General features: G+C 40.7%; 2 protein-coding genes and 1 non-coding gene across 3 annotated transcripts; 1 reads left to right on the plus strand and 2 right to left on the minus strand.

The window, feature by feature from the left end:
• Positions 1–2,250: 2,250 nt before the first annotated feature.
• Positions 2,251–2,357, minus strand: LOC118485288. The gene has a single exon (XR_004875593.1). It is a non-coding gene; the product is annotated as a small nucleolar RNA R71 (small nucleolar RNA).
• Positions 2,358–10,922: 8,565 nt separating this feature from the next.
• LOC110893076 lies at positions 10,923–11,897 on the minus strand. Its single transcript, XM_022140196.1, has one exon. The coding sequence runs from the start codon at positions 11,895–11,897 to the stop codon at positions 10,923–10,925; it is 975 nt and encodes a 324-aa protein (XP_021995888.1).
• Positions 11,898–16,734: 4,837 nt separating this feature from the next.
• LOC110893075 lies at positions 16,735–19,330 on the plus strand. The gene is made up of 2 exons (XM_022140195.1): positions 16,735–17,202; positions 19,055–19,330. Exons 1-2 carry the CDS (start codon positions 16,735–16,737, stop codon positions 19,328–19,330), a joined length of 744 nt encoding a protein of 247 aa, XP_021995887.1.
• The last annotated feature ends 1,677 nt before the right edge of the window (positions 19,331–21,007 follow it).

A 21,007-nucleotide genomic window follows, 5' to 3' on the forward strand; every position in this document is an offset into this window, starting at 1 on the left:
GCCGTGTCCAGCGGGCACGGGGGCGTGGTGAAAGTACAGCAGGCGCATTAATTGTAATTGCGAATTACAATTAATGAAGAGAGAGAATGTCAGACGGGCACGGGGCCGTGTCCAGCGGACACGGGGCCGTGTCCAGCCTTCTGTTCAGCCTATAAATAGAGGAGCTTGGTTTCATTCTCTCTCATCCCTTGGCATACCACCTCTCTCACACTTCATCCACCCCCACCACCACCATAACACCATCATCCACCACCATCATCCATTGTCCATCGTAGAGTGTGTGAGTCGTCTCGGGATCCAAGATTGATCGTAAGAGTGCTTGACAATCAAGGCCATGTTTGCCTAAGTCTCTTACATCACTTGGTGAAGACAAGTGTTTAGTATAATACTTTTTATTTTTAATCTTTTGCACTTTTTATTTGGTTTTGTATTAATGACTTTAATAACTAGTTACTTATGTTGAAGGTGATCTTTCCTTATCGTTTGTCCGTGGTGTCTTGGCATTATTTTACTGTCTATATAAAATAAAAGATTTTCACCATTCATATCTCCACGGTCTATATGGAGGTATGTTGGCTACCTGGTCGGGGGTTAAGGGAACGGTTTGGTAAGGGTCTTGCCCTTGTTCAGCGTTTAGAGGTCCTGCTTGGGACCTGGGTCAAATTTAGTAGGATCTCCTTCAATGCCCATAGGTATTGGATGGCGGGGATCCAAACTCTTTGACCCCCTCATAAGTTAACTACTATTAATACTATAACCCGGCTATTTAGGACTGTATCCCTGCTGACTCAGACTACTTAGCCGAGGGTAACGTCACCGCCAAAAGCGGGGCCTACCACAATTTGCATTAATAACTTAATTCATTATCTTTCAATAATCCGACCCTTTAGGATTGTATCCTTGCTGACTCAAACTACTGGGTTGAGGGTAACGTCGCCTTCAAAAGAGGGGCCTACTACAATAACTAAGATAATCTCTTAAACAAGTGCAAAAGTGCAAAAATAATCAAAGGTTATACTAATACACGTGTCGGATCCAAGTGATTCATCTTGTCTATCTGTTTTTATTTTATTTTTATTTTCAGCATTTAGTTAGTTTTTATTTTTCTTAGTTTAAACATTTTTCTAACCTTTTGATTTGATTAGACGTTGAGGATAAACCGGTACTAAAAGCTCTTGTGTCCTTGGACGACCTCGGTATCTTACCAACACTATACTACATCCACGATGGGTGCACTTGCCCATATGTGTGTTTAGTGTTAGTAAATATCGTGTTTTATAAATTTAAAACTTGGCTAAAAGTGTAAAAAGGGGCTTAAATACTCATCAAAATTATATCGCACCGACACACATCAAGTTTTTGGCGCCGCTGCCGGGGACACAAGGATTTTAAGAAATTTAGGAATCAGCGGCCTAATCATATTTTTATTTTTCTTTACTTTTTTAGGATTTTTTTTTTTTAGTTTTTCAGCTTCTGCAGAGCTCAGCACGGGGCCGTGCCTGGTTGGACACGGGCCGTGCTCAGCATCGTTACTGGCAGTTTTTGTTTTTCAAGTTACAGAAGGCTGACCACGGGGCCGTGCCGGTGCAACACGGGGCCGTGTCCAACTTCCAGTAACTGGGATCTGAAAAACAATCACTGTAATTCCGACCACGGGGCCGTGTTCGCTCAACACGGGGCCGTGGTGAACCTTCTGACCAACATTCTTTTCTGTTTTTATTGCAGGACTTGGAACCCGACGCCAACCTCACGTAGTGTATGAACTCCAGTTCCAATAAAGACATAAAAGAACCATTAGAAGAACCCGAACGCTTTCTCAGAAAAAGGTTAAAAGCCAAAAACCAAGAGAAGGTTTCGGGTGATCCACCTCCAATGGCGGACCAACGTACCCTTATGGATTATCTACGGCCCACCGTAGGTAATCTAGGCGCCGCTATCAATGCTCCGAATGTCGAAGCCAATAACTTCGAGCTTCGACCGCATTTGATACAAATGCTCCAAAACTCCGCAACCTTCCACGGGCTTGCGGACGAGGATCCCCATCTACATATAACTAATTTCTTAGAAATATGTGATACCTTTCGGATCAATGGAGCATCAAACGACGCCATCCGCCTCCGTATGTTTCCATTCTCACTAAAAGACCAAGCGAAAGCTTGGCTCAACGCCCTCCCAGCTGGTTCGGTAAACACCTGGGATGAACTAGCCCAAAAATTTCTATATAAGTATTTCCCTCCTGCTAAAACTGCTAAATTAATGACTGAAATTAATACATACTCACAAGAGGACAGGGAATCCTTATATGAAACTTGGGAAAGGTTCAAGGAGCTATTACGCAAGTGTCCCCATCACGGCCTCGCAATATGGCAACAAGTATCCACTTTCTACAATGGATTGTTGCCACACACTAGGCAGACACTTGATTCTAGCTCCGGGGGACTTTTAGGTAACCGACGCCCACATGAAATATATAATCAGATTGAGGAAATTGCTCAAACCAATTTTCAATGGCACACCCCCCGGGGAAATAAGTCTATCGCCCCGGGCGCCCATAAGGTCGACGAAAGCACTTCTTTACAAGCCCAAATCGAGGCCCTTTCTTCAAAAATAAAAAAATTAGAAATGACAAAAACCGTCTCGGTTATGGCTTGCGAAGGGTGTGGTGGGTCACATGAAAATTGGAGTTGCATGAAAGAAACGGACGATCAACAAGAAATGGTAAACTACATTGATAATAGACCTAGGCCGTCAGGTCCTCCAACGGGAACTTACAACCAAGGATGGCGAAACCACCCAAACCTTGGTTGGAGGGAACCCGACAATAGTAGTAACCAACAAACCCAACGAACAAACTTTCAGCAATCAAGAAACGAGTCACAAAATTTCACTCAACAACAAGGTGGACGAGAAAGGCTCGAAGATACTATATCTCGCCTCGTCTCTGACACTGATAAGAAAAACTCGGAAAGATTTCTACAATTAGAGTCTAATTTTAGGAATCAACAAGCTAGCATTCAAAACATAGAAAAACAAATAAATTAAATAGCTCAAAACTTTTCCGAGAGACCGCAAGGCGCATTACCTAGCAATACCGAAACAAACCCAAAGGCGCAAGTTCACCTCATCACACTACGAAACCGCACCGTAGGGCCTGCAGAAGTACCGCCACCTACGGAAGAAACGATGCCAACACCTCTGCAGGAAAAGAACTCTCCTCCATCACCAGAGCCTACCAAGGCTCCTCGAGTTCCGTACCCCGGTAGGTTAATTCGTCAAAAGACCAATGAGCAATTCGCAAAATTCGAAAGTCTGTTAAAACAGTTGCATGTCAATATTCCTTTTATCGAAGTCCTAACCCAAATGCCCAAATACTCTAAATTTATGAGGGACTTCCTTACCCATAAAAAGAAAATTGAAAATTTGCAATTAGTTAATTTAGGCGAAGAATGCTCTGCCCTCGTACTCAATAAACTACCCCAAAAGAAAATCGATCCCGGAAGTTTCACGATTCCATGCTCAATAGGGGAATCACCCGTTCGCAATGCCTTGGCCGACCTAGGGGCTAGCATTAACCTCATGCCCTCATCAATGTTCAAAAGGCTTGGCTTGGGAACCACGAGCCCTACAAAAATAAGCATACAACTCGCTGATTGATCCGTCAAGTTCCCACAAGGTGTCATCGAGAATGTCTTGGTAAGGGTAAGCAGATTCGTTTATCCAGTTGACTTTGTCATACTCGATATGGAGGAAGACACCGAGGTCCCCCTTATACTAGGGAGACCCTTCCTTGCCACGGCACAAGCAGTGGTAGACATGAATGACGGGACACTCACTTTGAGGTATGGGGATGATGAGGTGAAGTTCGGAGTTGGGAAGAGAATAGAGGACGACGACCCAGTCAATTACATGAAGGTTATTGATTCGAGCCTGGATGCCGCTCTCCGACGGTGTAACATGGGAAGCTAGGCATCCCACTCAGAAGATATATAACCTCGACTCGGGTCTAGCCAAGGACCCTTATAAACGTGGCGCACCACGGAGGCATTCCGCGGAACTATCCTTAGTTTAGTTTAATCTTTTAGTTTTTGCAGAATAAAACACACTCATGGTGGTAATGGATGAAAAAGGGAACGAGAAAAATGGAACCATGCAAGAAGAACAGAGCAATCCGACAAAAATCTCCATCACAGAAGGCTCAACACGGGCCGTGCCCAACCAACACGGCCCCGTGCTGAGCCCCCAGCAGAAAATCACCCAGTTCAGGTAACTGGACACGGGCCGTGTTCGGCGGACACGCCCCCGTGTCCAGCCTTCTGTTTCAATTCCCTAATTTTTGTTACTGGCACTTGACCACGGGGCCGTGCCCGGTCAACACGGGGCCGTGTCCAGGATGCCAGTAACATAAATCTTTGCTTTTAAACCCACTTTTACACATTCTAATCAACCAAAAACTTTATTTTTGGACACATTGAGGACAATGTGTAATGTAAGTGTGGGGGGGATGCAAAAACCTTGAATTTTGCAAATCCTAAACACAAGCCTTACACAAAACTCTATATTGGAACCGCTAAACACCCCAAATTTTTTCAAAAACTTTTTCAATTTTTTTTTTACTTGTCTTAGTTTAAGTTGGGAATAACAAGTTCTAAAAAGGTTATATTTTTACAAGTTTACAACCGATAGCGTCGTGATAAAAAAAAGAACCAACATAAGAAAATTATGAAACGACATAACAAGTCTAGTTAAAAATTTGATTATATATACTTGGTCACATTAAAAACCCATTCCCACAAAAGTGAGTTTTGAGCCTTTATTGAGCATAAAAATATACATATTTAGACTAAATGCTCATTTTTCGTTTCTTGTGTGAATAGCCGCTCGGTTCTTACAAATCTAGAACTTGCCACGACAATACATTCCCGGTCCTTACCAACTTAAACCCAAGTAAGTAAATGATGGAGGCATTAGGACTAACCATTTTCTTTTAAAACCATTATTTTTCATTTTTTATCACCTACCCAAAAATCCCCCTAGATAGCCCCTTTGAGCCTAAACCTTTCATTTCATTACCCCAAAACCCTTTTTACCCACCAAAAACCTTTTTATTTTTCACCCTTTATTTTAGTAACAAGCTCGCTTTTTCGTAAACTCACCTTTTTATGTGACGATCAAAAAAAAAAAATAGTGATGAAGTCAAAAACAAACAAAAGCTATATAAAAGCTTGTTTGGAGAAATACTTCAAAAATAAAAAGTCACTAAAAACAAGGTATTTCACGAAAACCGACGCTTGTTACGATTTTCGCCCTTTTTACTAACCACTAACCAACCACCCACCTTTAACCCAAGCCTAACCCTTTACCCCAAAAAGTCCTCTTGATATTTACAAAGGTAAAAAGTTAAAAAGGAGGAGGATTGATTGCTTGGCAAGCCTATGGAAGGCGTAAGTTCCATGCCGCTCTCGAGTAATTCACTAAAATATACACCTTCGGCCGAGTGTTGAGTGATCTCCCGTGAGGTATGTGAACTTGTATATAAATGGAATTTTAATAAGGCATGCTATGCCCAAATAAGTAATTTATCCTATGAAACGTTCAAAATAAATCATAACGAATAGGATTGTAAATAAATAAAAATAAAACTTACAAAGACCTTGGATTCCCGACACTCTAGGACAAGCTAAAAACTTCTCTTCTACCTATTCCATTTGGGAGTGTAAGCCACATTTAAAGAGTTTTGCTTGAGGACAAGCAAAAGTTCAAGTGTGGGGGTATTTGATGTGTGTAAAGTGCAACATATAAATCACATCAATTAAGGCATAAAACTAACCCTTTTTAAGTACTAATGTTGGAAAAAGAGTGTTTTTGTCTTCCTTTTGTATTTTCAGGATGAAATGAGCTCAAAATCACAAAAGAAGCAAAAAGACAACTAATTCTACCATAAATACAAGAAAAGGAACAAAAGTAGACTGCCCGGACCCTCAACGGCACCTCCCAAAGCAAAGGAGAAGAAACAGAGTCTGAACACGCCCCGTGTCCAGCGAACACGGGGGCGTGCCTAGGAAGCAGCAGAAAAGACAAACCAGTAGAAGCTTCCATTGCCCACCACGTGGCCGTGTCCAGCGGGCACGGGGGCGTGGTGAAAGTACAGCAGGCGCATTAATTGTAATTGCGAATTACAATTAATGAAGAGAGAGAATGTCAGAAGGGCACGGGGCCGTGTCCAGCGGACACGAGGCCGTGTCCAGCCTTCTGTTCAGCCTATAAATAGAGGAGCTTGGTTTCATTCTCTCTCATCCCTTGGCACACCACCTCTCTCACACTTCATCCACCACCCACCACCACCATAACACCATCATCCACCACCATCATCCATTGTCCATCGTAGAGTGTGTGAGTCGTCTCGGGATCCAAGGTTGATCGTAAGAGTGCTTGACAATCAAGGCCATGTTTGCCTAAGTCTCTTACATCACTTGGTGAAGACAAGTGTTTAGTATAATACTTTTTATTTTTAATCTTTTGCACTTTTTATTTGGTTTTGTATTAATGACTTTAATAACTAGTTACTTATGTTGAAGGTGATCTTTCCTTATCGTTTGTCCGTGGTGTCTTGGCATTATTTTACTGTCTATATAAAATAAAAGATTTTCACCATTCATATCTCCACGGTCTATATGGAGGTATGTTGGCTACCTGGTCGGGGTTAAGGGAACGGTTTGGTAAGGGTCTTGCCCTTGTTCAGCGTTTAGAGGTCCTGCTTGGGACCTGGGTCAAATTTAGTAGGATCTCCTTCAATGCCCATAGGTATTGGATGGCGGGGATCCAAACTCTTTGACCCCCTCATAAGTTAACTACTATTAATACTATAACCCGGCTATTTAGGACTGTATCCCTGCTGACTCAGACTACTTAGCCGAGGGTAACGTCACCGCCAAAAGCGGGGCCTACCACAATTTGCATTAATAACTTAATTCATTATCTTTCAATAATCCGACCCTTTAGGATTGTATCCTTGCTGACTCAAACTACTGGGTTGAGGGTAACGTCGCCTTCAAAAGAGGGGCCTACTACAATAACTAAGATAATCTCTTAAACAAGTGCAAAAGTGCAAAAATAATCAAGGTTATACTAATACACGTGTCGGATCCAAGTGATTCATCTTGTCTATCTGTTTTTATTTTATTTTTATTTTCAGCATTTAGTTAGTTTTTATTTTTCTTAGTTTAAACATTTTTCTAACCTTTTGATTTGATTAGACGTTGAGGATAAACCGGTACTAAAAGCTCTTGTGTCCTTGGACGACCTCGGTATCTTACCAACACTATACTACGTCCACGATGGGTGCACTTGCCCATATGTGTGTTTAGTGTTAGTAAATATCGTGTTTTATAAATTTAAAACTTGGCTAAAAGTGTAAAAAGGGGCTTAAATACTCATCAAAATTATATCGCACCGACACACATCAGGGTGCACAGGTAGAACCTACATTTTTCCCATGGTTGGAATTTCTATAACGAAATTCTTGGGTAAGTCTTTGAGCTAGGTTCCTCCTCTGATCTTCTTCTCGTGTACGTACTAACTCATCAGTCAAGGTATTTACTAGTTCTACAGCTTCTTTCTATAGTTTAAGGTCTAGCTGCCTTGACTAAATGCCTAATCTCATTGATTAATCCCCAGATGTAACGGGAGATTAATACTAGTTCTGGTGAAGCAAGGGTTGGCACTATTCTAGCATATTCAAAGAATAACGTAGTGTAAACCTTACTATCTACTCCTATCATTCTAAGGTTTAAGAATTTATTTGCTATCTGTTCTTTTTCATTGGGAGGACATAATTTCCTTTCCACCATGTTCTTAAATTCCTCCCATTCAATATTGTAAACCTTGTCACTTCCCCTATATTCAAGGATAGTGTTCCACCATTCTAAGGCTGAGTTCTTAAACAGATTGGAAGCAAACATTATCTTATCCTCTTCTGCGCACTTTCTTATTTTTAAGACTGCCCCAATCTTTTCTATCCAGCGTAGAGCTACAACGGCCCCTTCATTGCCCGAGAATTCCATTGGTTTACAAGACCAAAATTTTTTATAAGAACAACCATAAGACATGGTTCTTCTTCTTTTGGGAATGGGCACTTGAAGTATGGGTCCATTGTTTACGCTGTGATCAGGTTCAGTAGGTCGTTTACTACCATGATCACTTTCATTTTCCGCTTCCTTAACCGTTTTTATAATATATGGCATTGCGTCTATAATTCCTTGTGCCACTACATGTTGGATGGCACTGTTATCCACTTGGTTTCCATTGTTATTGTTGTTCGGGTTATCGTTGTTATTCTAGTTATCGTTATTCTGTTTTTCCTGGTTCACTTCGTTGTCCATCTGAATTTTAAACATTTGCCAATTATTAATATCACAAGATAATATTTAATACAATCAATCACACAACACACATATTGATCAAAATCGTCAAACATTGCGACTTACTATTTTGTACTATGCATCCATATATATTACAATACAACTGAAATTGAAATTACAATACTATTAGGCATCCATAGCTATTGTCTAGATTTTTTTTTCAAACATACACACATATTATATATTATTATTTATTATTATTACTATCACCATCACTGATATGGGTTCATCCAGAACTCCGTATTACGCTCGTCATACTTCCAGACGAGACGTTCTCCGATCTGCCTCATTCTCTCACTACCTTCTAAAATCTCCTCACCAAAGGTTCGGAGTTCTTGCACATTCTCTGTGCTCATTGGGGGTGCAGGGGCTGTACTGGGTTTGGGAACTAGGGAATGGGTTCTTGATAAGGGTAAGGATTCTCTATAATTTCCCTAATGTATTGGTCGTTATCATAGTAGGGATCTAGAGGGTCCAAGTCTGGGTAGGCTGCTAGGTTTGGAATGGGTTCGTCTTCTGGTATTGGGTAGCGTTGTTGGGAATCCCTATGGTCGTTAAACCACGGGTCGTAGTTTGGGTCTAAGGCTGGTATTCTAGGTACATCTGCTGGGTCAAAGGCTGGTGCTGGGAATTGGTTTTCTGGATTGTTTTCAATTTCCATTGGTTGTGTGGGAAACAGTGGTAAGGGCTGGGGTGCTATGAGTTGCTCCATGTTAGGGTTTGCAACTGTAGTTGCGAGGATATGGAAATTTGCTAAACTCCTGTTGAGCATATCCTAGGTGTGAGCATCTGTTTCTCTCTTAACGGCTGCTAGAGCATGCTGTTGTTGTAACTTTTTCATCCTTTTCCAACGTTTATGCGCACCTCTACTGAACCATCCTCTCTTCTTAGGAGGGAATGGCTCTTCAGACTGAGCCTTAAACACGAATATCCCATCTTCATTGTTAGCTGAATACCCTGAGAGGTTAGGCTGTGAAGAGGTGCCTTCGCTACTAGGTGAGCTGGACAACTGACGGTAGGCGTCGGAAGGTCCTTGGTCGCTCATACTGTAAACTAACAAATAGTCCAATAACACACAACGATAATATACAAATATGCACGTAGTTTCGTAATTAATTTCCTAACATATTGAATAATATCTTGGTGTCAGCAGAACACTTCAGTGGCTGAATTAGTGGCTTAGCTCTGATACCACCTTCTGTCGCAACCCTCGTCCCCTAATTAACCGGGAACGGGCGGCCGCGGCCATTTTCGGTGGTATCGGTGTTTATCAATTTGGCAGCGGAAATTACATCAGGACCGTAGTTAGGAAATATTTTATCAGAGTAAAATACCACGCTTTTATAATATTAAACACATGGGAAAATCCCAACTTTCAAGTACACACATTCTATAGGGATAAACCCTATTTTATTTAGATAAAAACATCATCTTTATTTTAGGTAACTTTATAGCCACTTTTCCAAGCCTTCAGTGCTGTCCAACTAGCTTCTATTTGGCTTTCACATTTTGTTACCTAAAACGCGTTTAAAAACATTTTGTCAGTGGGAAATACTAGTGAGTGAATCCAAGTTTAATCAAAGTAAAAACTGTTGTACAGTATTGAGGGTGGTCGCGCAATTACATTTGTTTCCATCTACTTTAACTACCACTCACGGTAATGTCAACCCGACTTGTGGTCATGTTACTACTCACAGTGTAGTAACAAATTTTGTATGCAAAACCCCAACATACTGACGATAATTGTAGAATACAAATACTCAATTACTGTTTAATATAATGTTAATCATATGAGGTTTTGTAAAAATGGTTTGCAAAAAGGTTTACAAAAAGGAGATTACTCACATTGCTGTCTTACGGTTTTCCTTAAGGATTTCCTGGTGATTATCCATAAATTACACAAATGCACACGCGTTAGTTTAATAACCCAATATTTACATTACTAATACCCTCCCCGAGATGGCATTCCAACGACTATGTCGGGCAGAACCACGACAGCCGTTACGGAACCCTAGATCAATCGGGCAGCGTATCCAATACGTAACCGGGATATTGATACTTACAACGAGGCAGAACTTCGTTATTTAGGGGGTATTATGCCCGAGAATAGCTTATACTACATAGAAATTCGAGAGAGAAAGTTGAGAAATGAACGATGTAAACTGAAGGCCTGAGCTCCCATTATATAGGGCTGCTCGACCAGGTCCTCGCGGCCCGCGAAAGAGAAAGGGAGGGCCTATGCAGCCCACGACATAGGGTCCGTAGGGCCTAGCCTTGATTTGTCACCGATCTAGCTTCGCCACGTGTTCTTGTCAAGGCGCTCGCGGCCCGCGTAAGACCAAGGCTAGGTCTTTGCGGCCCGCCACAGCCTAAAAAATTTGATTTTTAATTAAATTTAATAAAAATAAAGGTATTCGGGGCCCGTTTTCGTATTCGAGGTGTATTTTAGGACGTATTGGGATATTTTAAAGATCTTTAGGGTATTGGAATTATTTTGGAGAGTTGTTATAGAATGGCAGAGAAACACTTGTACCTATAAGGGACCAACGAGTCAACTTTGAAATCCATTTCGGGCAGCGGATAAGCATCTTTAGGACAAGCTTTGTTCAAATCTTTGAAGTCAATGCACATCCGCCATGTGCCATCTGGTTTTTTAACCATCACGGGGTTCGATATCCATGTATGATATTTAGTTTCTCTGAGGATTCCAGCTTCGACCAGCTTGCGTACTTCCTTCACTACCGCCACCTCTCGATCAGGGGCCATGCTACGTTTCCCCTGGGTGACGGGTTTAATGCCTGGGAGCGTGGCCAACTTGTGTTCTGCCTTATCCCAGGGTATCCCGGTCATGTTAGAGTGTTCAAAGGCGAAGATACCGGCGTTCCTCCTTAGAAATTGTTTCAAATTGTTTTTAACTTCGGGAGAGAGGTTGTCTCCTATTGTAACTGTTTGCTCAGGATGGCGTGTGCTTAAAACCCACCTTTCCGGGCCAATTGCACCCGTAGGTCCTTGTTGGCACCTCTTTGTATCTAAAACTTCTCCCAGCTTGTCACGGTATACCGTTGCAATCCCCCGCGGGGTGGGAAACTTCATGAACCCACGCGCCGTGGAAACTACTGCGTCAAGTTTTCCCAGGGTAAACCTTCCAATGGTTACATTGTGGTAAGACTCAGCGCGTACCATAAGAAACCTGAGGAGTATGGTTCTTTCCCAGGGGGTTTGTCCGAATGTTACTGGGAAGGTAATTTGGCCGATTGGATCAACCTTTTCTCCGGTGAACCCCTTAATGGGGGCATGTACCGACTCGAGCAATTTTCTATCTTCTGGTTGCATTATGTTAAAACAGTGTTTGTAGATGATGTCTTCAGAACTCCCAGTGTCTACCAGGATTCTTCTCCTATTATAGTCGCCTACCGCGACGGATATGATTAGGGGATCAGTGGTGAGGTGTAAATCCTCTATGCGTGGTTCGATTGTCATGGTTGCCAGCATCCAGGGTTCGAGTGTAGAGAAACTTCGTTTCGCTCCCTTCCCTTATCGGTGTATACCATATTTAGCTCCCGCTGTCTCTTGCCCGCCCCTTTGTCAGCCTCTTCTTTATTGGGGGGTGGGCCCTGTTTTATGTCTCGAACCAAGTGAGCCAACTTACCCGCCTTTACAAAATACTCGATTTGCTTCTTCAACTGATAGCAATCGTTGGTATCATGACCGCTCCCCTTGTGATATTCACAATATTTACTAGTGTCTTTGTTGGGAGCGTCCTTCAATGGCTTGGGAGGATTAAATTTGAGGTTTTTGGAGGCCAGGATTTCTGCCGGCGTTTTGCTCAAATTAGGGTAATCAGACCGCGGCTTAGAGGAGGATTCGTTTCTAGAATATGAACACCTGGATCTATCATATCGCGAGTCTGATCTATCACTTTTTTGGTACCTGTCTCCTCTACCTTTGCCCTTAGAGTTCCGCTGCTCTCTATTGTCTTGGTTTTTCTAGGCTTCCTTTTTCCTGTTAGCTGCGTGACTGGCTGCCACAGTTTTTTCTTGTGTAACGTACACCTTGGCTATCCTCAGGATTTCGTCTATGGTAGAGGGCATGCCATCCCTTCCGTAGAGGGTCCTTAATAGCTCATCATCATTTACTCCTTGTAAAAAGGCGCCGCAGGCAAGGTCGTTTGTGATACCTGGGATCGCCAGGCTTTCTTTGTTGAATCTAACAATGAAACTCTCCACTGTTTCATTGTCTCGCCGACGGATGTGAAGGAGTTCATTTCGATCTTTTGTGTGTCGTCTCTGTTGACTGAATTGTAACGTGAATTTGGACTCTAAGTCCTCAAAGCAATCGATTTCTCCAATTAGTAGACTATCCCACCATACTCGCACTGCCCCTACCAGCGTTTGGACAAACATTTTGCACCCAAAGAGGCATGGGCCAGCAGGCTACTTCCCCGTCACTCTTGAACAGGTTGAGATGGTCATCAGGGTCACCTAAACCATCGTATTTTCCCACTGTCTGATGCATCTTGGGTTTTTTGTTAATTGGGGCCTCAGCTATTCTCCTTGTAAACTTGGACTTGAAAGTGGCTTCCACAGGTTTATAAGGTCTGGTGAGGTCGTCGTCCTCCATGTTAACGGGTTGTACTAGTTGAGTTGCCCCGCCCTGGCTGGTTCCCTGAGTGATGGGGGGTTGGGCTGAGGTGATGTTCAGTGTGTGACAACCGTCAAAAATCATCCAGGTATCCGTACAATTTAATTAACCATGATTAGTGTTTAGTGACCGTGCTGAATTGCAAATGACTGCTTTCTGATTACTGCATCATACTTACATGTGCATCACATATTGCATAATGTCACATCGTATTTGCATACAAACCATATTGACATAAATGATGCACACAGCATAACTAGCACAGTTAGCGGATAACCCAGAAAAATGCTGACGAAGTTCAGTACATAGACGGACAGTGTTTTGAGACCCAGTATGGGCCAGAGACCAAGTACTACACTAGTATGGTGTGTAGGGAAGTAAGGACCACAAAACTGCATGCCTAAGTGATAGTTTAAGTGCCGGAAAGTGACTAAAACCCACATAAAGTGCCGAATTCAGCATATTTCAGCAAAAATCAACTTTTTAACAAGCTTGTATCATGCAAAAATATGACTAAATGATCCTGAATGCTTTCCTAAGTGTCGGGAATTAAAAGTGTCACAAAAGGGTACATAAAGAACACTAAACGGTATAGTTTGACACTTTAACGAACCGGTATCTAACCGAACAACCGGACACTACCCGAAACATCAAAATTATACTAGAAGCATTGTTTTAATGTTTCCGAGCTAGTTATGATCCCCGAACACCCTAACATACTATATAACATATAATATGCATGAACACTAAACACTACACTTAAATTCTAACTAGTTAACTTAACTATCCATTAATACCCAACCAAGACCCCCCCCCCTCCAATTGACGGTCACAAGTGGGTCCCCCACTTGTGATTTTTTTTTATTTCATTAGATCTCATGAAGATTGATTAGAGATCTTGTATGTACTATTAATGACACATTATCCATTGGATAAAACTTAAACATGGTTATAAGAAGGATTAAGCTCATTCATCTCTCACACACCAACACACACAAGCTCTCTCTCCCTCTCTTGCTCCCTCACGGCCGTGAGCTGTTGGTGCATAAATGTCTGTTAACTTTGTCTTGTATCGAGTCATGTCTCTAGATAGGATAAACCAGTGTTCAGCAGGTCGGAAAACAGGTTTTAGATGTTTAAGGGTAAATTCGCACGAAATAGCTTATGCTATTTCGCACGAAATTAACAAGTGTAATTTCACACGAAATTAGCATTACCTATTTCGTACGAAATTACAACCCTATATATACCCAACCTACTGATTCATTTGTAACGGTCTTGATTTCAGAGCCGAGGTGTTGCCAGTTTGTCAAACGATCAGAATTGCTTTGAAATCATTAATAAAAGGATAATTAAGGAGAATCAAGCTGTTTCACGTTGATATCACTGATTCCGCCTTTGATATTGATGTATAACCCTTCTGATTAACTTGTTAGGGTCACACGACGATCCAACAAGTGGTATCAGAGCTCAGGACGAAGAGTTCATACCGATTCAGCTTATTTTCATCACTTCTACTCCTTCTTTTCTAAATTGAACAAGTTTTAACAGACAAAATGGATTGAATTTCACATATATCACGTAAAACACTGTTTTAATGAATCCTTGAAAGAATTGGACCAAAATTCGAACAAAAACCTGATCAATTTGACAAAAAGGTGACCGAAATGATGATGTCATCATAATTTCGCATGAAATAGTCAGCTGGAATTTCGCACGAAATTAATTTTGAGTGTCTTATTTCGTACGAAATCACGGTATTTCGCACAAAGTCAACATCTTATTTGGTATTTCGTCCGAAATTAAGTTGGTGGACATAATTTCGCACGAAATCAGACATAATTTCGCACGGAATTAGACCTAATTTCGCACGAAATCATCTTGGAACCTCTATTTCGCACCAAACTAGTTATTTTGCACGAAAAGTGTATTTCGTGTGAAAGATAATTTCGTGTGAAGGGTATTTCGTTTGAAGAGTATTTTCGTGTGAAAGTTATTTCGCGTGAAAGATAATTTCGCGTGAAAAAATTCCGTTTGAAACTGTCTTTGTTAAAATCAAAAATTTTTCTAAGTGTTCGTTGATTGTTTCAGATACGTGAAGATGGAAGAGTTTATGAATCCGTTCAGTGACATCTTTGCTTTCACGGGAAGTACAGGAGATGATACATCAAACAACACAAATGAAAACGTTTCAAATCTGAGTGCAAAGAAAACCCTTTTTGATGCTTTGAGTGTGGAAAGTGCTTATGGGACATACAACAAACCTCCTAAACTGATGGCAATTGAAGAATATAATAGATGGGCTAAAAGGTTTGAAGAGTGGATAAAAGCATTTGCGTATCCAAGCTGGAAGAGCATGAAGAATGGTTTCAATATGGGAAGATCGGATTATGAAAATATAGAAGGCAATGATGATGTAGAAAGTTTTGTTGCTGAACAAAAGTGCATTGCATTGCTTCATCAGTCTATGAGAGACGACATAATATCGTTAATTGAGTACACAAATGCGAAAGATCTATGGGAGAAACTGAGAGTGAAATGTGTGGGTAGTGCTGAGATTGTAAAAAACAAAAAGAAGTTGTTAAGAAAAGTGTTTGATTTGTTTGGATGTTTGAAAAATGAATCTGTATCTAAGATGATTGAAAGATTCAGGCATTTGAAGATGGAGCCGGCAAGACACGGAATCATATATACTCAAGAAGAATTAGTTGACAAACTTTTTGACTCACTGCCGGATGAGAAAGACTGGCAGTACTTTGCTTTGATGCTGAAGAACATGATTAAGTCGGAGGATCTGACGGTTGATCAGTTAATTGAAAGACTGGAGAGTCATGAGCTGGAGATCAAGAAATCATACAAAGTAAATTATTCCTCATATCAGCAGAATGTTGAGCTGTATTACCGAGGAAGTATGATCCCGAAGAATGTGCCTCCTAAGACAGCTTTCTCAGCTGAAAATTCTACCACATCAAATCAAGAGAGTTCAAGCAGTGGTTTTCATAGTGGTTCATCGTCAACAACTCCAAGCCAGTCAGCTTCGAAGAATTTGTTTCAATGCAATATCGCTGTTGATCTTAAAAATGCTCAAAACTTTAGTGAAGAATCTGCCAAACAACAAATGGTGTTTTTAGCATCCGTTTTGGAATCTTACGAGAGTCTTGTTGCAGGTAAAATCGGAAACACTAACCTCACCAAGGAGGACTATGATCAGATCGACCCAGAAGTAATGGAGTTGATAGATATCAGGAGGTGTATGGCTAGTGCGGTCCGACGTGCACAAAGGTTCATGGAGATTATAGGCAGACATTCTGTTGGCGGACCTTCCACAAAACTTGGTTTTGATAAATCAAAGGTCACGTGCTTCAGATGTAAACAAAAGGGACATTTCAAACGTGAATGCCGAAACGCATCTGCTGATGATACTGCAAATCCATTTCGTGAAGATTACTACAAAAGAGCAATCTATCATCAGAACAAATCTGAACCGCCCAGAATTAAACAACTTGAAGATGCCCCCAAAGAAAAATCAAGAGCTCTTGCTGTTATTCATGATGAAGAAGGTTTTGATTAGAGTGAACTGCTACCAGAAGAGGATGCGGTGGGCTATGCGTTTGTGAGAAAAATTGTTCCTTTCAAAGACAACAGAACAGAAGAAGAAAAATTCGTCAACAGAAGGATGAAAGCCCAAAACAGGATGAGCAGAATCTATAATACATACAAAGAAGCTAAAAAGGCGAAGAGATGGGATGCTGTTAGAGAATGTTACCTTGATCCCAAAGGAAACATTGCAGTTGATCCAGATTCTATTAGTGTTGATGCTCTCATCCAGCAAATTGCTGAAGAAGAAGAAGGAGATCAGAGATTGTGGTGGGGAGGAGGAGAAGAGAAAGAAAAAGAAAAAGAAAATGAGAAAGAGCCGCAGACAAAGAAAGTTGATGACATGATTATTGACACGCCACAGGAGTTTACTGCTGAAAATTTGAAGAAGATGGCTGACAAAGTACTTGCTGCAAAAGAGCTAGAGGTAGTTTCTGGTTCTAGAACTGAGTCTAAAAGCAAGGTCAGTCAGAATGATGCAATCAATGAATCAGGTAAGAAAGCTAAAACTGAGAGCGACTGCAAAAATTGCATGAAAAATTGGAAGGTTTGTAGTACACTTGCTTACCTAAGCGGTAAAAAGACCGAAAAGCTGACAAAAAGAGTATGAGACGTTGAAGATCAGATCTTAAACCGTGACAAAATGTTAAAAGCTTCAAATGAATGATCAAAAGAATTAACTGAGAAAATCGAAAAAGATAAAAATGACGTAGAAAGAATTAGGAAAGAAAATGAAAAGCTAATTCATGAAAATCGTCAACTCACAGAAATTTTGAAAAGCTAAAACGAACGGTAAAAGATCCTGATGAAAGAAATGGTAAAACTAACAAAGAAAATGTGCAACTGTCAGGAGTTCTTAGGGTTAAAGAAGAGCAAATCAACCAACAACTGGATGAGATTGCTAAGTTGAAGCTTCAGTTTCAAGAAGAAAAAATTGAAAATGAACGCATTCAATTGAAATTGAACAGTTACAACTCCACAAGTTTTGTTCTTCAACATATCGTTCCTAAACCAATTGGGAAGAACAAAGCAGGCGAAGATGTATACTCGGATGGAACTGGGGTTGGGTATCATCAGGTTCCACCACCAGTTTTAAACAAATTGTCAAAGAAAAAATCCGGGTTGGTAAATGATGAAGAAGTTAATGAAGTTAAGCTTCCAGACACAATTGATGTCACATTCACTTCATATTCCGATGAAGATAGTGTCCAATCTGAAGTTGTCAAAAGCATGGTTGAAAATGTTTTAAAGTCTGAAAGTGACACTACTGAGGATGATGAATGCTTTTTGGATAAATACATTCCAAAATCAAAGTCCAAACACAACTTACGTGAAGAACCTAATCTTGTGATGTACAAGATGGTAGGATCTGATAAGTTGTATTCGGATCGTGATTTTCCTTTGGAGAATGTGAATGTTGGCAAACTAAGAAATGTGTTCGAGTTGATTGAGATTGATGTGTCTAAAATAGAAGGTTTGAAACATTCAGAAAGACAATTGAACTTTGAAAAAGATAAATCTTACTATAAAAACCTGTTGTACCATCGCGTTTTTCTAATAACAATCAAAATAGATGGTCGGGTGGTTATCAGGGTGGTAAGAATTATCAGAAAAAGAATGTTGAAAACAGAAAGTTCGTTGAGAAAAAGGTTTTTGTGAGAAGTTCGAGTTCAAGTTCACTTTCTGATGAAGAATCAAAATTTTTTTTTCAAAATCAAATGAAGAATTCTTTGAGAAGAAGGCCTCACAGCCTTAGACTGAAGGTACAAGTCGGGTAGTTGATACTCGAACATGTTTCAAATGTAATCAAGTTGGACACATTGCACGAAAGTGCACCAACTCAAAGCCTAAGTCTGAAGTTGTTGAGATTCAGAAAATGAAAGCTGATGCAAAAGGTAAAGCTCCAATGCTTGTTGAGAAGAAAGTTTTGAAAAATGAAAACACCAAAATCAAAACTGAACCTGTGAAAAATGTGGTAACTAAAAATGACAAGTTTTACAAACGGGTTGCGTCATCTCAACAAACTTGGAAGCCAAACGTTGTTGAAAAGAAAACAAGTTCTTCAAAACCAAAGGTTTCAGAGTCGGAAAAACAATCATCTTCTACTACACCAGCAAAGATGAATGTTCCTTTGGATTACTATGAGAAACTTGAAGAACAAATGCTCATTTCTGAAAAGAAAGATGTTCAAAAGAAAGACCAACCATCTGGTCAACCTCCTAAAAATGAGTTTTTCTTATACAAAGAGGTTGAGGTTGGAACTGAAGAGAGCTTAAAGATGAATGACAAAAATTTTCCACTGTTGTTCACCAAAAGAACTGTCCTCAATGTCCAGCTACCTGAGTCAAAAGAGGCTTGGGTGGCATCAAAATCTAACTAAGTGTTTTTGACATGTGCAGGAGCTTCCAAGATCCTTTTCGCAATGTATTATGGATAGTGGAGCTTCTCAGCACATGACGGGGAAGAAAACCCTGTTGTACGATGTTAGAGGGTTTAATGGAGGATATGTGGGTTTTGCAGAAAATCAAGGTGGTCGAATAGTTGGTGAAGGAACTCTATCTAATGGTATTGTCACATTTGAAAGAGTGAACTACATCGCCGAGCTAGAGAATAATCTTCTGAGCATATCTCAGATCTGTGATAGAATGTATACAACGCACTTTGCAGACAAATAATGTTTGATCTTGGAACCAGGATTTGTTGTTCCTGAAGAGTGGGTTATCATGAGAGCACCTAGAGTCAATGATCTGTACGTATTGGACATGAGTGTAGCTACTACTACCACGGGTCAGGCTCATTGCTTCATGTCAAAACCAACAGAAAAGGAGTCACAGTTATGGCATCGAAAGATGGGCCATATTCACCTGCGAAAAATGAATCACCTGGTGCACAATGACTTGGTAAACGGTGTTCATTTGAAAGGTTTTCATCTGGAAGGGGAGTGCATTAGCTGCATTAAAGGCGAGCAAAAGAAGAAATCACACCCTCAAAAGAAAGTCAATTCAGTTTCGAGACCTTTAGAGAGACTTCATATGGATCTCTCTGGTCCAGTGAACGTCAAAAGCATAACCGGTGATCTCTACTGTCTTGTAGTAACCGACGACTATTCCAGATTTTCGTGGGTATCATTTCTGAAGACAAAAGATGAGACGTTTGAAAGCTTGATGGCGTTGTTCAAAAAAATTGAAAACTTGTACCATGCCCATATCAGTAGAATCAGAAGTGATAACGGTACAGAGTTCAAGAACGTCAGAATGGAAGAATATTGTGATGAGAGAGGTATATTGCAAGAATTTAGTGCTCCTTACACTCCACAACAAAATGGAGTAGCAGAACGAAAGAACAGGACGCTAATTGAAACGGCCAGGACGATGCAAGTCTAAAGAAACGAGTCTTTGTTCCAAGCTATAAGAAGATCATCGAAGCATATAATGTTGAGTGTCAAGGTTATAATATGCTACCTCATTATCTTGGTGACAGATGGCGTTATGATTATGATACCCTGTGGAAGTCATTTGATGAGGAAGAAGATTCAGATTTCTTTGACGAGTTGGATATTCTGAGAGAGTATGAGTCATCACAAGAAAGGTTCCCAGCTGAATATTCTAAAAGTCAACGGCAAACTTCAAATGATGATGAAGCCGGTCCAAGAAATGCTGGAGAACATGATGATCTTCAACAATCTTCAGAACAGGAACATGCTCCTGAAAATCAGACGGCAATCAATGAGAATTTGGAATCTGATAATAGACCAATATTTGATCATGGGGATTCAGATTCTGAGGGGGAGCAGGTCCAGATTTCAAGTCAAACAATTCCAGTCAGTGAACAAGATGCAAATCAAAATGTCATGAATTTGGAAGGCGAGTTAGATGTTCCAGGCGAGGTGATGCCAAGAACTCTTTCATACCATCCAGAGGAGTTGATTATCGGAGAATCGCAATCAGGCGTTCGCACTAGACGACAAATTGACCAAAGCCTTACTTGTTTTTATTCTACAGTAGCTCCTTTACAAACTGAGTTTTCACTTAGTTGTTTTATTTCGCAGATCGAACCACGAACATATAAGGAAGCACTAACTAAAGATTCTTGGGTCAATGCTATGCAAGAAGAGTTGAGTCAATTCGAGAAATTGGGAGTGTGGAAGTTAGTAGACTTGCCTGATGGTCACAGGAAGATCAACACCAAGTGGGTGTTTAAGTGTAAAAAAGACGACCGAGGGGTTATTATTCGTAACAAAGCTCGACTCGTATTCCAGGGCTTTAGTCAGCAGGAGGGTATAGATTTTACCGAAGTATATGCGCCTGTCGCTAGACTTGAAGCGATTAGAATCTTCCTAGCATTTGCGTCAT

Source organism: Helianthus annuus, chromosome 12 (genome assembly GCF_002127325.2).
Source record: "Helianthus annuus cultivar XRQ/B chromosome 12, HanXRQr2.0-SUNRISE, whole genome shotgun sequence".
NCBI classification, from domain to species: Eukaryota; Viridiplantae; Streptophyta; class Magnoliopsida; order Asterales; family Asteraceae; genus Helianthus; species Helianthus annuus.

What these genes read in the sequence shown, in the direction of transcription:
- LOC110893076 (XM_022140196.1), bottom strand. Translation starts at nt 11,897, where the DNA reads ATGACAATCGAACCACGCATAGAGGATTTACACCTCACCACTGATCCC.
- LOC110893075 (XM_022140195.1), top strand. Translation starts at nt 16,735, where the DNA reads ATGAAAGCCCAAAACAGGATGAGCAGAATCTATAATACATACAAAGAA. An exon ending in ATTGCATGAAAAATTGGAAG is followed by an intron (nt 17,203 to 19,054) that starts GTTTGTAGTACA and finishes TGACATGTGCAG; the next exon opens with GAGCTTCCAAGATCCTTTTC.